General features: G+C 37.2%; 1 protein-coding gene across 3 annotated transcripts in view; it reads left to right on the forward strand.

The window, feature by feature from the left end:
* LOC121860343 (mdm2-binding protein-like) overlaps nt 1–16,622 on the forward strand; it is a 49,785-nt gene that overhangs the window by 3,972 nt on the left and 29,191 nt on the right. For all 3 annotated transcript variants that reach the window (XM_042357423.1, XM_042357421.1, XM_042357420.1), the window contains exons 2-5: nt 2,796–3,072; nt 4,730–4,849; nt 9,335–9,476; nt 14,934–15,074. In XM_042357423.1, coding sequence (XP_042213357.1) covers nt 2,796–3,072; nt 4,730–4,849; nt 9,335–9,476; nt 14,934–15,074 — 680 coding nt within the window. The remainder of the gene's footprint in view (nt 1–2,795; nt 3,073–4,729; nt 4,850–9,334; nt 9,477–14,933; nt 15,075–16,622) is intronic.

Raw genomic sequence — 16,622 nt, forward strand, 5'->3', positions numbered from 1 at the left:
CCTCGGACATACCAACGGTAAAGAGGCGTATCATATGTCCCAATAAGAGGGGATTTAATTGAGGCGTATAAACATTTCAAAGGGCACTTTTCAGTCTAGTGTCCTTACCTGGAGCTGGCAGACGCTCGCCCCACAAGGGGTCACAGCTCAAGGTTGAAGAAGCCGCAAGCCCAGAAAACTGTGAGGGGTAACTTTTTCGGAGTGAGAGTTGTGAACTCTTGGAACAATCTGCCAGAGAGTGTTGTGATGGCACCAAGTGTGAGCTCTTTCAAGGCCAGACTCGACCACTACTGGAGCAGGTTCAGATTCATTCAGGAGCCAGTGCATGCCCATTACTTGCCGACAGTGCATAACAGAGATGTGACCGATCGCCCAAGCGGCTAACAAACCGATCAGTGTTAAGAGGATAAAAGTAAAAAAAAAAAAAAAGTTAAAGTATGCTCTTGAAGCAACCAATCACAGCTCAGTATAGGCCCCCGCCACCACCTGCTTGAATTTGAATTTATTTCCAAGATGTCTCCCTTGTGCAATGGCTGTGATTTCAATTACTTCCAAACTGTCGCTAGATTTCACATCAACTATTATGGTAAAGATGGAGAAGTGTGGAAATTTCTACACGAACAAGGTGTTCTACCTACAGAAGTTACTTGCATAAGGTGAAACAAGCCTTATAGTTACCAAGCTGAAAAACACCTTTGGTACTGTCCGAGAAGATTGTTACTGTATTCCCAAGTTTAAAAAGAGGAGTCCAATTAAGGTACCGGGTAAGCACACAAGTGGATAGGTTAGGGTTAGGCTAGGTTTTGGATGATTCTTACCTTCATTTCTATTGCAAATTACAGGTACACCCTGTACTACTTTTTGTGATTTTCCCCCACCCCTGGTTCCCACTGGGGGTTCCCCATTATTGTTGGATAAGGGGTAGGGATAGCTCAAAAAGTAGTGATTTACTGGAGAAATGAAGGTCAGATTTGGCCCAAACAAAAAAATAAATTGGAAAAACATAATTTTAATTTCCAAAGAGGTGGATGACTGAAACTGCCATTTTACCAAAAATACTATTTTAAATGTATTGTGTTTCCATTACAAATTTATATTTTACGAGTATTTTAACTTATGCCATTACCAACAATATTGATTGTTCAAAGTGGGCTGGGCTTTGAAGTACAGGGAAAATGTTCAGTAAAATACTAAAAAGAACACCAAACAAACCTTTGAATACCTTACCTAACCTATAAAAGGTTTAAGAATTGCTCTCCAGTTTATGAATCCTTCGTCATTTGAACAACGAAAACAACAACAGCAACGCATACTAAACACAGAAAACACAAATAAGGTAAGATTTTAAAGTGTGTCATTGTGTAATTTTACCTTTTTTTTTTTTTTAATGTGAGAGCCTGCTCGGACCAAGTGGGTCTGTTGTAAACAAACAACAGATGACCACACGCGCCGACAACGGCAGATACCAAAAGTTTGAGAGTAAATATATTAAAAACTAAACCTTTGCTCAGGAAATGTTACTGTTAAATATCAGTTCCTAATTAAAATAAATGACATATGTATGGTAGTCTAAAACAGTAGAAGAGGAATTGGTGAAAGACTAATATTAACCCCTGTGTGCTATCGAAAATTCCAAAACACCTGTACTAGAATAGAATAGAATAAAGTATATTTCGGGGCTCTTTCTCCCTATATAAATAAAAATATGAAGTTCTGTGGTGTACGTAAAACGAATCTTAATCCTATTAGGTTCTGTGCATTGTCATATCGTTTTTATTACTTACTATCATCCAAAGAATATCTGTGGAAAAAGTGAACGGAATCGAACATATATACAGTACATACACATGAGGGGTGATCAAAAAGTTTGGTGAATGCTAGAGTAATACCATTTGTATTGAACATTAGATGTGTACTTCATTCATCCCCTTCAAAGTACTCCCCTCCCGCACATACACACTTGTTACACATTTCCTGCCACTGCCGGGAACATTGCTGGAACTTGGAAGTCCTCTTTGTTGATCTCCTTCAGGAGGGTTGTCATCTTGGATTCGATGTCCCTGATCGTGGTGTAATGGTTCCCTTTCATCATGCATTTTAGTTTGAGGAACAATCAGAAGTCACAAGGTGCCAAATCAGGTGAATAAGGTGGATGTGGGACGAGAGAGGAATGTTTTTCTCTGTCTTCTATAAGTTATGTTGATGGGTGACCACTTCTTGTCTCATCATCCAGCGACCCATTTCCTTCTCGAAAGCGTTGAAACCACTTGAAAACAGTCTTCTTGCTCACAGTGTAATCTGCATAAACCATTACAAACATGTTGTATATTTCAGACTGGGACATTTTTACGAATAATAATACAGTAATTATAATAATTAACGGTTTATTGAAAGAGCATGGCAGCCGGAAGGCTGCACTGGCACATACCGTAATGATGTATGGTGGCAACTAGTAACTGAATCCTGTGGAAGACCCTGGTTAACAAATAAGCTTAGGTTGAATGCTTCAATGTTACGAACAAGCCCCCCAGAACTAAACTGGTTGTATACAGATGCTCCCTCAGATTTACAAACAATATTTGTTCTTATTTCAATGGAAACAAATGTCAATGAAGCTGAAAAGGAAAAATATTTCTATTAATACCTATACTGTACTGTATATGGTACAGTACCTGCACTGTAATTACCAGTAAATATTCACACTTAATAATACAGTATGTTCCTAAGATTACTACTACTATAACTTTCAGTCTGGCATTTGTATTTGAGTTTCTGATATCGATAAAATGTTTCAGAGAGGAAAAATTTTTTTATTAATGAAGAACTAGAGGCTGCATTGCAAGTACTAAAGCAGGAAAATAAGAAACCAAATGCTTGTGGCCATCTGGTACGTTTGGCTTCTGCGACTATCCATACAGATGAAGGAAATGAAGCAAGTGTGGAAGATGCTTGTACCATGACTCTGTGGCATGAATGGGCCAAACAAGATCACTTGCAAAAGTTATATGTTAACCAAGAGAATGTAACACTGGAGAATGAAAATATTGAAAAGGAGGAGGAATGCATTTTTAGGTAAGTACAATAATGGACTTTATTTATTACTACTCAAAATATCTTGGTGAACTTCTCATCTTATGGCGCATGGTGATATGAATAAGTGTAAGTAAGGATAAGGAAGAGTAGTTATATATTACAGTATTTTAAGGTAAAATAGTGATATTTAATTCAAAATTTTAGAAACACTTTTCCCCAGACCTATAACAAAAGTTTGTTATTATCTGGTAATCAGCAATCATTGCTGACTGTCACCAAGGTTTTAGATGTAACTTTAAGTGAAGGAATGAGTAAATGTGCTTACTGTATTTCCAAATGAAAAATAGTTCAAAATCATGTTTTTTAATGAGTTAGCTAAAGCTTTTAGATGTGCACCCACACACATGCATATACAGTACCTGTACATTGCAGTACTGTTCATCCATACACATCATAATAATAATAATAATAACATTTATTCTGTAAAGTTATCATACACATATACAACTGTCCATACAGTACTGTATAGACAATGTAGGTACAGTATATGGTGCACATAGTCCATGGGAGTACTGTACTATACAGTTTCCTGTGATCCGAGACGGTGCATTTAAATTACACGGTAAGGCAACTTCAAGAGTCCCCATAGCCTCAAAGAAGACATGTAATGATGACCAGGCTTGTTCTTAATGTTGTGGTTAGTGTTATTTAATTTCATTTTATGTACAGTATGTATGTTAGTATTGTAGGAATTTTATTTTCAGTGATACATATGGGTGTTGAACTGGCTGGGACTGTACCCTATTGAACCCCATGTTATAAGCCCAAATTATGATGTTTCAACCTGTGATGGTTTTTCAGGAATGTAACCCCATTGTAAATAGGGGGATACCAGTACACTATAATGTACTCTCCAGCATATGCTGTCGTCTTGAGCTTGTGATGCAGGCAGGCCAAATGATGATATAATGATAGAGGTTGTCCTGCCGTTCTCCTGTAGTAAGTGTTACTAACTGTCACTCCCTTCTCCCTCTATGAAAGAGTGATTGTACATGCACTGTAGACTGTACATATATACTCCCTCTACACACTAGCATACACTGTCCACTTGGCTATGTACAGTACTGAACTGTACATATGGTACTTTCACATTTGCTGAATGTGCAGTACAATATACAGTAGTGCAGTATATGTAGCTGTGAACACTTGTTATGTCTTAACACTGCTTTAACGGTATTCTTGGCTGATTATATGCTAGTTCAGTAGTGTACAGTGCTGCACAACACAGATCATATGCAAAAACATCAGAGAGCGAGCGAACAAGTTCCACAATGGCAGCAGACAATGAACTAAGAGTGTCATGGTGCAATAATCTGAGGAGATAAGCTGCAAGATAACCAGCCAATCATTGGCTTCCCATGCAGCCACATGAGAGTATGTAGTGGCCAATCGTAGCTCATGAATACTCTAAGTTTACCTATCCTGCTTCGGAAACACAATGCAATCTCTTGGAAATTCGTTCCCTGCCCTGGATGGAGAGATTTTTTTCCCATAATTTCTTTGAATGCCTTTTTTGCTATAGGAGATTTCCGGGGATCAAAGATTCCAGCTAACAGAGAGATTAATACTGTAATATTACTGTATAGGCTTTCTTATCATAACTTTTATTGTCTTCTTGATATTTGTGTAATTACAGGTATAATGACTTTTTCCTCTTGGCTGAAGCACTGCATAAATTTGCTGATGATCTGCAAGACATTGGAAGTTATCTCCTATACATATTTTGGACTATAGATAAATATGTCCCAAATCCCAGGTGTGTACATTATATAGATATTTCTTATAGACAAAGCATTGTGTGTTTCTGTATATCTAGGAATTTGCAGTTTTCATTATGAACTGACTGATAACCAAATTGACTGATTCAATCAATGTGTGTGCTTGTTAAAATTGTTTCCAGATAATCTTATTAATCTGCTCATACTGTATATTTTGTCCATTTTGTATGTGTAAATTAAGCCCCACACACACACACACACGCACATTCTCTTATGTGGGCTGGTGATTGGCTGCTTTGATATAGCAGAGATTGGCCAGTTTACAGCACCATATTTTTATGTTAACTTGTTTGGTGTTAATGACATAAAAGTATTTTCATTGTATCAGATCATTTGCCTGTTTAGGGAAGTTAAAAAAGGAATGTGTCTGTGTTCCTGTAAAGGCCTGTTTCATTTGGCGAGATAATAATTAAACTGAGGGAGTTAAAGAATACCTTGAAAGTGTTAATTGCTGGTCCTTTAGCTTTTTCTAAGTACGTACACTGTACTTTAGAATATAAAAAAATCATAATCCTTGGTACCATTTAATGTGTAGATTTTTATTTTATACTGATTATAATCAGTATAAGCCACAGATTATGATGTGAACATAACCTTAACAGTGAGGTTCTAGCCACTTTTGAGGTATTAAAAACCACAATGCATTTAAACTTCAAGCAGCCATTCCGCAGTAACGTCAAACGCTCATTAATTTTTAATTCCTGGTAAAGTTATTTAGCTTTTTGCCACAAAAGTGAACCAGTAATAGGTACATCTTCACTACAACAATGTTTGAACCATTTTTACACAAGCCTATCAAGGTCTTCTGACAATGTTAAGTGCAATATACTTCCTTTTTGCAACACTACAGATAATATGTCATTTAGTATATGTTTATTAAATGCCATTGTAATGGCATATTTATTGAAATTATAATACAGTACTTAACTTGGGAAAAGCACAGAGCTTTAATGCCATATACTGTATTCAGATTAAGAACAATGACTAGGAGGTGGTGTACGACAGCACCCAGTATACAGTACTGTACATGTATGTACACAGCATCTGACTCTGGAAATTCATACTTCAAGTCGGCAGGAAACATAATATTGATAATCATAAGTGTAATACAGTAAAGTAATAATAATTGTTTTATTAATAATTATAATAATAATAATAATAAAAATAATTGGTGATAATAATTATAATTAATTTTGCTGTATTGAAAAATGCAGTAACCATAAGCTAAAAATACACTGAATCACTGATACAGTAGAATGTCGATTTAGAGCTATTCAATTTAAAATTATTTATTTAAAGCGACACCCACAATTAAAGACAATGTTTTAATTTAAAGCAAATCTTTCCTATTTTGCGAGAGTCAATCTGGTGCATCTTATTTTCAAATTTGCGCCTAATGTTTCTCTGGGCAAAGCTGTACTGTACATGTACTCAAAATAATGTACTAAATGATAACTAAAATTTTTGTCTTGTGCAAACTATAGCATGATTATATTAAAATTAATCATTAATTTTTGTCATCTCAATTCCAATTCAGAATAAAATTTGAATTTATCAATTCCAATTCAATTCAATTCATTCCTAAAATAGAAATCTTCAATTCCACTTCAATTCACAAGCTTTTCTTTTCCAATTCAATTCAATTCATTATGGTCGATATTACATTCAATTCAAATGCTTTTCAATTCAAAATCAATTCTAATCTACCATTAATCTAATGGAAAGAAATAAAAATTCGAGGTTTCAAATTAACTTCTTTATTTTTTATCAGAAATGCTCTACCACACAAACCAATCACATTCTTTCCCAACCAAAAGTTCAAATGGTTGAATTCTTTGTATTAGTACACAAAATATGAATGAGTCCAAGTTACTGAGGATTGCATCTGATCATCATAAGTTGCTCAAATCTTTTATCACTTAAATTGCACCTCTCTGGCCTGAAGAGCTTGCCAGCAATGGAGAACAGTCGTTCCACAGGAGCCGATGTAGCAGGAATGGTTAGGTACTTTGCTGCAAGCTTGGTGAGGACAGGAAACTCAGGTTGCTTGGCCTTCCAGTAGCCAAGGGGATCACCATCTTCCTGTAGACATGGCTGGTTGAGGTAGAGTGAGACCTCAGTTTCTGATGGAGTTGGTCTTGGTGTAGAAGACCGGTTGGCCAGGGCAAAGAACTTGTTCCTCTTCATCGGCGGTGGTTCAGCAGGGGAAGTGTCTGTTGTTGTAGGATCATCACTGCGTGCCATATTGTATTTCACAGTCAGAAGGTCACGAATGTCTTGCACTTCATTGTCATAGTCATGACAGTACAGGGGTATAATATATTATTTTATCAATTCACATCAGTTCATTACACCAATTCATATCAATTCACACCAATTCATATCAATTCATTGATATCAATTCCAATTCAATTAATTTTAATTTTGTATTTTTCAATTCCAATTCAATTCATAATTGACCCCATGACCCCAATCACTATCTTATAAAAATTCCAGCAATGTAAATTATATTCTCCCCAGTCACTTCTGTGATATTTTATAAACTAAAAACAAAAACTCAATTTAAAGGACATAAATAAACAAATAAATACTGTACTTCACTAGACCTTCGCACCAACTGTCAAACATGTCACTGTCACCCCCCCCCGCCCCCCCCCATCTCCCCTGCCAGGGTTGGGTGGTTTTAGGCTTAAAGTTTTTATCTTATATAATATTACAGACTAAAGTTAGAATCCTTGCAAGACAGCGAATAATTTGAATATAAACGTTATATATTTTGCACAAGAGATAAAAATTTTATCCCTTTGTAATCAAATTAATTAAAACTAAAATTTGTATGTCTAATGCGAACTATAGCATGTACGTATATATTCAAACTAATCACTATCTTATAAGAATTCCAGCAATGTTAATTATATTCTCCCTGGTCATTTCAGTGACATTATTTAAGAGAAAAACTTAAAGTCACTCTTAAGGACAGATAAATAAATAAGCAATAGACCTTGGCATCAACTGTCAAACATATCACCCCCCCCCCCATCTTCCCAGCCAGTAAACAGACCATTTCACGCCCCTTAATTTTAGCTGTGTTGATTTATGAATGTTTTTTAACATAATACTACAAAAAACAATGTTTTGTTTATTCTAGGAGATGGGCTGAGGTGCATCTGGGTAGACTGTCACGCCTGTATTATTAAACAACATCTTCCCTTGAAGAAGGTCATTGTGTTTCAACCCGAGTTTTAAACAAAATGAGTCCTGAGAGACACCGCAATACAGTACTTAATGGGGTGGTGTGGTGGTAAAATTAACTAATTCCAATTAAATTAATTTATAATATTGGAATGACTTAATTTTACCGCCACACCACCCCGTTAAGTACTGTACTGAGGTGTCTCTCAGGACTCATTTTGTTTAAAACTCGGGTTGAAACACAACGACCCTCTTCAAGGGAAGATGTTGTTTAATAATACGGGCGTAAGTCTTTTTAGTATTTTGTGTTTCTCTCAAGTACCAAACTAAATTATTCCATTGAAACAACACTTTGATTTAATGCGAATTCGGTTTAAAGCGACCTCTCTTGGAACGTATCTCGTGTTATATCGACATTCTACTGTATAAGGAGTTCAGTACTGTATACTATTGTATTGATTATCTTCTTTTTTTTTTACGGGATTATCCCACCAGAGCACAGGTCAATGATCCACATCAGGGCCTGGGTGCAAAAATAAAATAATAACAATAAAAATTACCAGTAGTGTATGAATTTTTATTTAGATATCAAAATGTTTGGTGGGTCTGTACAGTACAGGCACTCCCAGGGTTACAAACGAGTTCCTCTCCTACAGACGTTCTTAAGTCGAAAATGTACTTTAGTCGAAACACATGCTATGTGCATACCATACTTACAGAACAACGTTTAAAATCCAACTATATCATAGTCTAAGCCCTTATATACATCTAAAATCACTTAATTTAAGAGAAAAGAAGAAATGGAAGGACAAAATTTGGTAAATGAAAGTAAAAAAATAAGTCATCAGGTAAATTGAATACTGTAAATTTAAAGTTTAACCTCATTCGTATCGGCGGATGTTCGAAAGTCCCCGTATTATGCATGGGTTAAGTTCCTGGACCCTATTTGTAATTTATTCGTAACTCAGATTTTAAATGTGCAAGAATGTGTATGGGTGTCACCACAGCTGGGGGACATGATAATTCTTTGTGTAGATACATTACTGTAGCACCCAGGATTAATATTTACTTAGTAAAATAAAAAGTACCTTTACATTTTAAGTCTTGAAAATACAATACGTATACCACACCAATTCTGAATCCATGAATTGTTGCATTCTGTTTTTTAGTGTCATTCACATAATCAGTATTTGCACTAAGCACTACTGTCTGTGGTATTGTACTTATGATCTAATGAATGATAATAAATCTATTAATTTATTGCATTTCAGCGAAGTTCCAGAGTTTTATGGAGCACTAAGAAGAATACAACAGTGGCATTTTGGTGGTTTATATATTACTTGTAAGGACCGTGAACTTGTTGAGGAATGGCCAAACTTCATGCCTCTCAGTATTACTAGTGGATGCTCTGAGGTAAGCTTACTATTTATTTTTTTATTTTTTATTTTACATTTGTTATGATTAAGGGAGGTATACATAAGGGTGCACCCTGACACTGTGACCTGTATTCATTCTAGGTTTGCCAAGTATTTCATGGGATTTATGAGAGATTCCAGGATGTCAGGCAAATGGGCTTAGCATCACATATCAGACAGGTTGAGGTAGGATAGGTATGTAATCTCCTTATACGTAGGTGTGATATTTTTTTAGCTAATCGGGCTATTAAGGCAACCCTTTGGGAAAAAATATATACAGGTACCACTAGTATTGCCTCACACTGGCTATCGGTTACTCTGTTTCTTCAATGGTGATTTTAACCTGGACCAGTGACTGCCATTCCATAATGATAACTACTGTACACTACCATATGCACATTCTGTGATGGAATCATTAAGAACGTTATATGCAGCAGGGTCTTGCAACTTGGGGGTTCTGTTTTTGTTTTTGTTTTTACCCAAATCCCGGTTAACCACATATCCACGAAGCACAAAGGTGGTATGGGGAAAATAGAATTAGGGACATCACAAACTGTACCATCAATTGATATTTTTGTGTAGCAACACTCCTTCGTTTTGTTTTAATTTTTCTTTGCTTAAATTACAATTGGCTCATTGATCCCATAATGGCAAGCAACAAAATCAAACTCTCACCTCTGAATTACAGATTCAGAGATACAGTATACTTTGTTAGTAAAAAACATCACTTTTCTCTGCATCTTTTCACTGGCTGACTACCATTTGTAGACGATATTGTCACAAAATGAATAAGAGCAAACATGAGCTAGATACACAGTAAAACCCCCATAATTTGAAATAATAGGGGCTTTACCCCTTACGAATGAGTCCCAGAATTATGAACGTCCAACTTACTAACACCCGCCGATATGAACAAGGTCCAATATTATTTATTTATTTTATATATTTTTTTATAGGGATACCTAAGCCCACCCAGGCAAATTAGACAACACATTTTGCTTCCAATATCTTCCCGGGCAGTAGTACTTCCCTGTTTAATAGCTGCCTACTACCTACTCCCTTTACCTGATGACTTATTTTTTACTTTCATTTACTGTATTTTGTCATTCTATTTCTTCTTTTCTCTTAAATTAAGTGATTTTATATGTATATAAGACGTAGGCTATGATATAGTGGGATTTTAAACAGTGTTCTTTTAGTACAGTATGCACATAGGGTATGTGTTTTGACTTAAGTACATTTTCGACTTAAGAACGTGTGTAGGAACAGAACTCGTATGTAACCCGGGGAGTGCCTGTATAAGTTTTTACAAAATATGAGAGACACCTCCCAAAGGGAAAACCTTCCCCCCACCCTCAAAAACGAAAAAAATAATTAATAAAATAAGCAAGGGAACTTTTCCGTTATCTGCCCTAATCAGAATTTAAATGTAATCTTGGATGTTTAAGCTCTTGTATTTGCTGCTTAGGGGCTCCTTTTGATGTACTTGGTCCAGGGTTATCAAATATAATGGCTCCAACACTGGGCAATAATGGGAAAACAAGTGGAAAAAGCTTGCACGGTAGACTGTAGATGTGCACTCCTCGATTGATCAATGTAAACTGACCCTGACCGTTAGGTCCAACACGTGTATGCTTGTTTGCATTTACACCATGGTGGGTGGTTGCAGCCCATAGCAACATGTGCGTCATAAATATTCATAATATCTGCCATAAATTTTTTTTTACCAAATATGAAAATTGTTATATACAGCATATCGTAATATTTTTAAAAGTTTCTCATACAGTATTTCAAAATTTTACCAAATTCAGTAGGATCTCAAGTTTGGCAAGTTTTAGATTTGCGAATCATAGGTTTCACGTCACTTAAAATTTCCAGCCTCTCAAGAATAGCAATTTTCATTACCAGTTTCTTGGGTCAATGGAGAGTGGGCAGCGCGCATTGTCGCAGTCCTTTGTTATCCACCATATTTTTTGTTTACGGTAGTTAGTTTCAATGAGCGAGAGCGAGCAGTGCAGTGACCTTGGATTATATAACCCATTGTGGTTACATTTCGCAAGATTCCTGTGTAACTTTTAATGATTCTTGTGCATTAACGATTCATGTGTATTAATGATTCTTGTATATTAACAATTCTTGTGTATTTTCTATGAGTGAGGTACATAATATAAATGTCGGGAGCGGTTCTGGTGGTAATGATGGCCTTAGAGAAGGTCAACAAGGAAAGCTCCAAGCCAAACGTGACTGTCGTAAGGGAGTCAAGAAGAGGAAATACACCATTGAAATAAAACAAGAGATGCTTGAGATGATCAAAAGTGGTGCTCGTACCTGTGAAATCATGCATAGGTTCAACTGCCCCAAATCAACCATACGTTCCCTTAAGAAGAACAAGGAAGCCTTAACTGCTTCTGTGAATGTATTCTCAAGATTTTCTAGTAACAGGACGTTCTCCGATACTTCACAACAAAACCTACTGCTTGTTATCACAGAACATTACCTTCACAAGTGGGTGGAAAGAAGAAACCACGAGCAGGGCGACCTTTCTGGGCCACAAATAAGGCATCAAGCACATGTTTATTTTGCTGCAGTTGCACAGAAGAAACACGTTAACTCTCCACCTCCGTTCAATGCTTCTGTTGGTTGGTTGGCTGCTTTTAAGAAGTGTTATGAAGTCAAGTTTGCTGGAGTGCATCAGTTGATGTAGTAGCAACATAAAGATACAGTGGTCCCTCGGTTAACGAACGGTTCGATTAACGAAATTTCGGTTAACGAATTACCTCCCATAAGGATCTTCAATCGGTTAACGAACAAAACTTTGATTAACGAAATCCTTACGCCAAACACGTTTTGTTGTAAGCATCAGCTGATCACCTGATGGGCTAGTCTGCCAATTCAGTAATCTGTTCTATGTTTACATTCGTTTCCAGTGGAGTACTGTATATATAAAAAAAGTTGTGCTCTTTAATGTTTTTGCATTTTTTATATTAAAATTATTAGTCATTTTAAAATTTAGTTAACATATTGATAATATATAGCGCAGTGCAGTGTTGATTTAAATAAAATAATCTTGAATTACACATAGTGATTTTAAAATTTTATTGGTGAAATTACTGCATCAAGCATGGGTCCCCTGAAAGGTGATTTACCCTCCATCCCCACTTCCTTCTCTTCTCCCTTCTCCTCCACCTCCACTTCTAATTCCCATCATCATCAACCAGGATCCTTCTACATATACACCTCAAAGTAAGTGTACTTTACTGCATTTTTTTTTTTTTTTACTTTGAATGTACTTTTCTGTGAGCTGGAACCAATTACCCAATATCCCATTGAAACAATGGATTTGGTTAACGAAATTTTCGGTTAACGAACGACTCTGTGGAATGAATTGTGTTCGTTAACCGAGGGACCACTGTATTTACCTGTCTTTCAAGCTCTTGTGAAAGAGGGTGGTTATTGCCGAGACTAAATCTTCAATTGTGATGAAACTGGCATTTTCTGGAAGTGCTCACCTAAGACCACTTTCATTTTCAAGGATGAAAAACAGGCAAGGGGTGTAAAGACTTCAAAGGACAGGATTACAGTTTTATTCACAGCTAATGCAAGTGGAGATTTCTTGATGAAACCCCTGGTTGTTAATCATGCTGCCTGTCCTACCGACATGCCAATATGTCGCAGTTCAATGTTTATTGGACGTCTAATAAAAAAGCTTGGGTTACTTTGTTCCTGGCGCCCAACAGTACTGCCGGAGGAAGAACATTGACTTCAAAGTGATCCTGGTGATGGATAATGCTCCTGGACACACTTAAGTTTCTAATTGGACATCACCCTAATGTACAAGTTATCTTCCTTCCTCATAACACCACATCACTTCTGCAGCCACTTGACCATGAATTCATCAGTAACATTAAACTGTTCTACTATCAGGCACTCTATAAAGACTTTCATCAGCAGACAGACTCATTAGTTGAGTTACAACAAATCGAGGCAGAACTCTGACAGTGACCAGGCTCTACCAGCACCAGTTAACCAGGAGGAGATGGTAGACGACCCGACTCCTAGCACCTCACTACCCCGCAACCGTGAAGTGTTATCAGTTTGTGAATTTTGGAGGAAATATAATATTAAAAATGCAGTGGACAGAATTGTTGAGGCCTGGCGTAAGATTAATGTTGCAACAGTGCTACACGCATGGAAGCCTTTGTTCACTAACTCCAAGGTAAGTGGGGCAGAGCAGACCGAGGCAAGCGGGAAGAGGCAGTCCGTCGTGGCAACACTAATGGACATGGTTGAGGCAGCGCGATTAGTCCCAGCATCTGGATTTTCAGATGTTCAGGTTGAAGATTTGCAAGAAATCATTGGTACATCAGCAGCAACCGACAGTTGAAGAAATGTTGGAGGAAGATGAAGAACAAGAAGAGCAGCAAGCAACACAAGAGGATGACGTTAGGCCTGGTGAACCTACAACACTCCAACTGACTGTGGTGCTCATAAGCATTGCACGTCTCAGTGAGCAGCTACAAGAATATGATACCAGGCCTCATCCTCGGAACCTTATCTGCCTTGTCCTTGATAAGGTTTGGAGGAATGTAAGACCTTGTACATGTCCCGTGTTAATGCCCGTCAGCAGGCCCGTATTACTCGGTACTTGCACAAGGCCCAGCCTGTTATTAATGCCTTGGCAAACATCACTTTAGGAGATGATGATGGCACCACTGGTGATATTGAAGTGTTGGGTGACTTGCTGCTGGAAGAGCTGCCTCAAAGCTTTGAGGGATTTGATGCTGAGGTTAGAGAAGGTGTAGAGGACCGAGCAGCTGGGATTCAGTAACCAGCCCTCCCTGTCTCAGAACCCATCAACAGTATTTCAACATCACTCGTTTCATGATTTTAAATTTTGCGATGCTAAAACCGTACCAATTAGTCGTGAAACTTGGGATCCTACTGCACTACTCACGAAATGTGAGTGATTTTTAATTTGAGGGTACGAATTATGGGGGTTTTACTCTAATGAAATGAATTGTCATGATAGTGGCATGGTATAACTATGAAGGACACTGGACAGTGTAAACTGAGAGAAAATTGCATTTGTATTCTTCTGAGCCATACCAACACTATGCTCTGCAGGAACTTTTTTCTCTTGCCAGTCCACAAATACTTGTACACCGTGGTCAAAACCTGCAAACATTGACTCAATAAATTTGTTGCAAAAGAGCAAACTTCAACATGGCATGGCCCTGCTGTATTATGTAGTTTATCTTTTAAAAGATTTTTTGTGTCCTCGGTGTATGATGGTTTGGCCATGAATAATGAGTTTTCTATATCCATGAAAATTGAACATATCCTTCCATAAATTCCCATCATTTCAATATTTTTACCGTCTCATATTTACACCCTTGTCTTATATCTACTAGATTACTATCGTCCAAAATACCTGTATCAAGTATTATATCCGCAGATTGTAAAGAACATCATCTGCACATTCTGGCGAGGTCATCTAACTCTGGGTGAGGAAAGGACTGGAGACACTTTACTTCTTCCAGAGTGTACAGTTCAGTGTATACATGGGCAGCCTGCTCTAGGAACAAATTCTAAACAGGTGAAATTTATAGTATACTGTAGATCGAAAACTTTTGGACTGTTTAAGAAAATTTATCTTCATCTATGCACTGGAACACAATGCTACTGTGTTATAACTGAAATAACATGGTTGGTGAGCAATTATATTTTGACTGCCATATTGGATTTGTCAAGTTTGTATGTTAGCTGTCAAAAAGCATCATAGAGAATAAAAAAAGTAGTGCATTTGATGTATTTTAAGATTCATGTTAATATTCTTTGCAGTATTATCAACAGGTATGAGGCTGAAGCCAGTTTCAGTTTCTAGAAGCCATGCTTTCTGGACTTTGCTTCGACTTTGAAACTTTCCAGACTTCAGCTTCGAAACTTTCTAAAAGGCTTTGGCTTCGAAGCTAGAGGCAAAGCACTGGCTTCAGCTTCGAAGCTACAGGCTTGGCTTTGGATTTCATCTTTACACAAACATACTGTCCATATTATATAATTATATTTAGATCATATTTATAACACTCTTGGGATTTTCATAAGCAAATTTGCGAATACTCAAATTTGCAAATGAACTAAAAAAATTACAATAAACTACCTCCAGCCACTTCTGACTCTGACAACTGAACAGGCTTCACCACCCTTACTAGCACTGATCGTATCATCCAGGTAACAGAGCTCATCGACATATACCAGGGATATATTCCCAATGTTGAGATTCTCCAGCCTTGTTGTGGACATATGATTACCTGCACATGAAGGACACTTAACAACCTGCAGTCTGCCTTTTATTCCATTGACCTCTTGTGTACCCATCTTCCACTTTCCACACTATTAACCCATACTTTTGTTTTTGTCCACACTCACTCTCAGGTCCTTTGACTGTTTGATCCTTCCATTTTTTTAATTTCTCCACTGCCTTTAAAATACTATTTTCTATCAGCACTAAGTCATCAGCATACAAAATCCACCAGGTCAGAGCAAAAGAAGGCTTAAAACAGACTCCTGATGAAACCTTATTTTCAACTAAAATTCCTAACTTTCCTCAACATTTACTATTTAGAGCCCTCATATAATGCCATAACCACTAGAACAAGGCACTCCTCGACCATTGGCTTTCTCATTGCTCACTTTACTACTTCCTGTGGCGCCCTGTCAAGTGCCTTCTCGAAGTCTACAATATGAAGTACAATTTTCTCTTGGCCGTAAATAATGCTTCTTTAGTTTCCCTAACTGGCATAAACCCAAACTGCATTTTATTTATGCCCACTCTCTCCATTACAGTGTCCATTATACTGAGGGTTTATACAGTAAAACCTCGATACACTGAACTTCAATACAATGGAATTCACTTTTTTTCAGACTCTCTGAAATGCTTCAGTCTGGAAAATCCAGCATCAGTCCGGAGAGTTTGTGTGTTCATACGTGCAGTTGAATGTGTATGTGTGGGTGTCTCGTGTGTCTCAGCCTGAGTCCTGCCATCATATGTATCGTATCAGTACGCCACACCTCACTACCGACACTCATTTACGTGAATTTTTTATGTAGAGTATGTATTTTTGTTAATGGGGATACGTATGTTACA

The sequence above is a fragment of the Homarus americanus genome, unplaced genomic scaffold, assembly GCF_018991925.1.
Source record: "Homarus americanus isolate GMGI-L3 unplaced genomic scaffold, GMGI_Hamer_2.0 scaffold48088, whole genome shotgun sequence".
NCBI lineage: Eukaryota > Metazoa > Arthropoda > Malacostraca > Decapoda > Nephropidae > Homarus > Homarus americanus.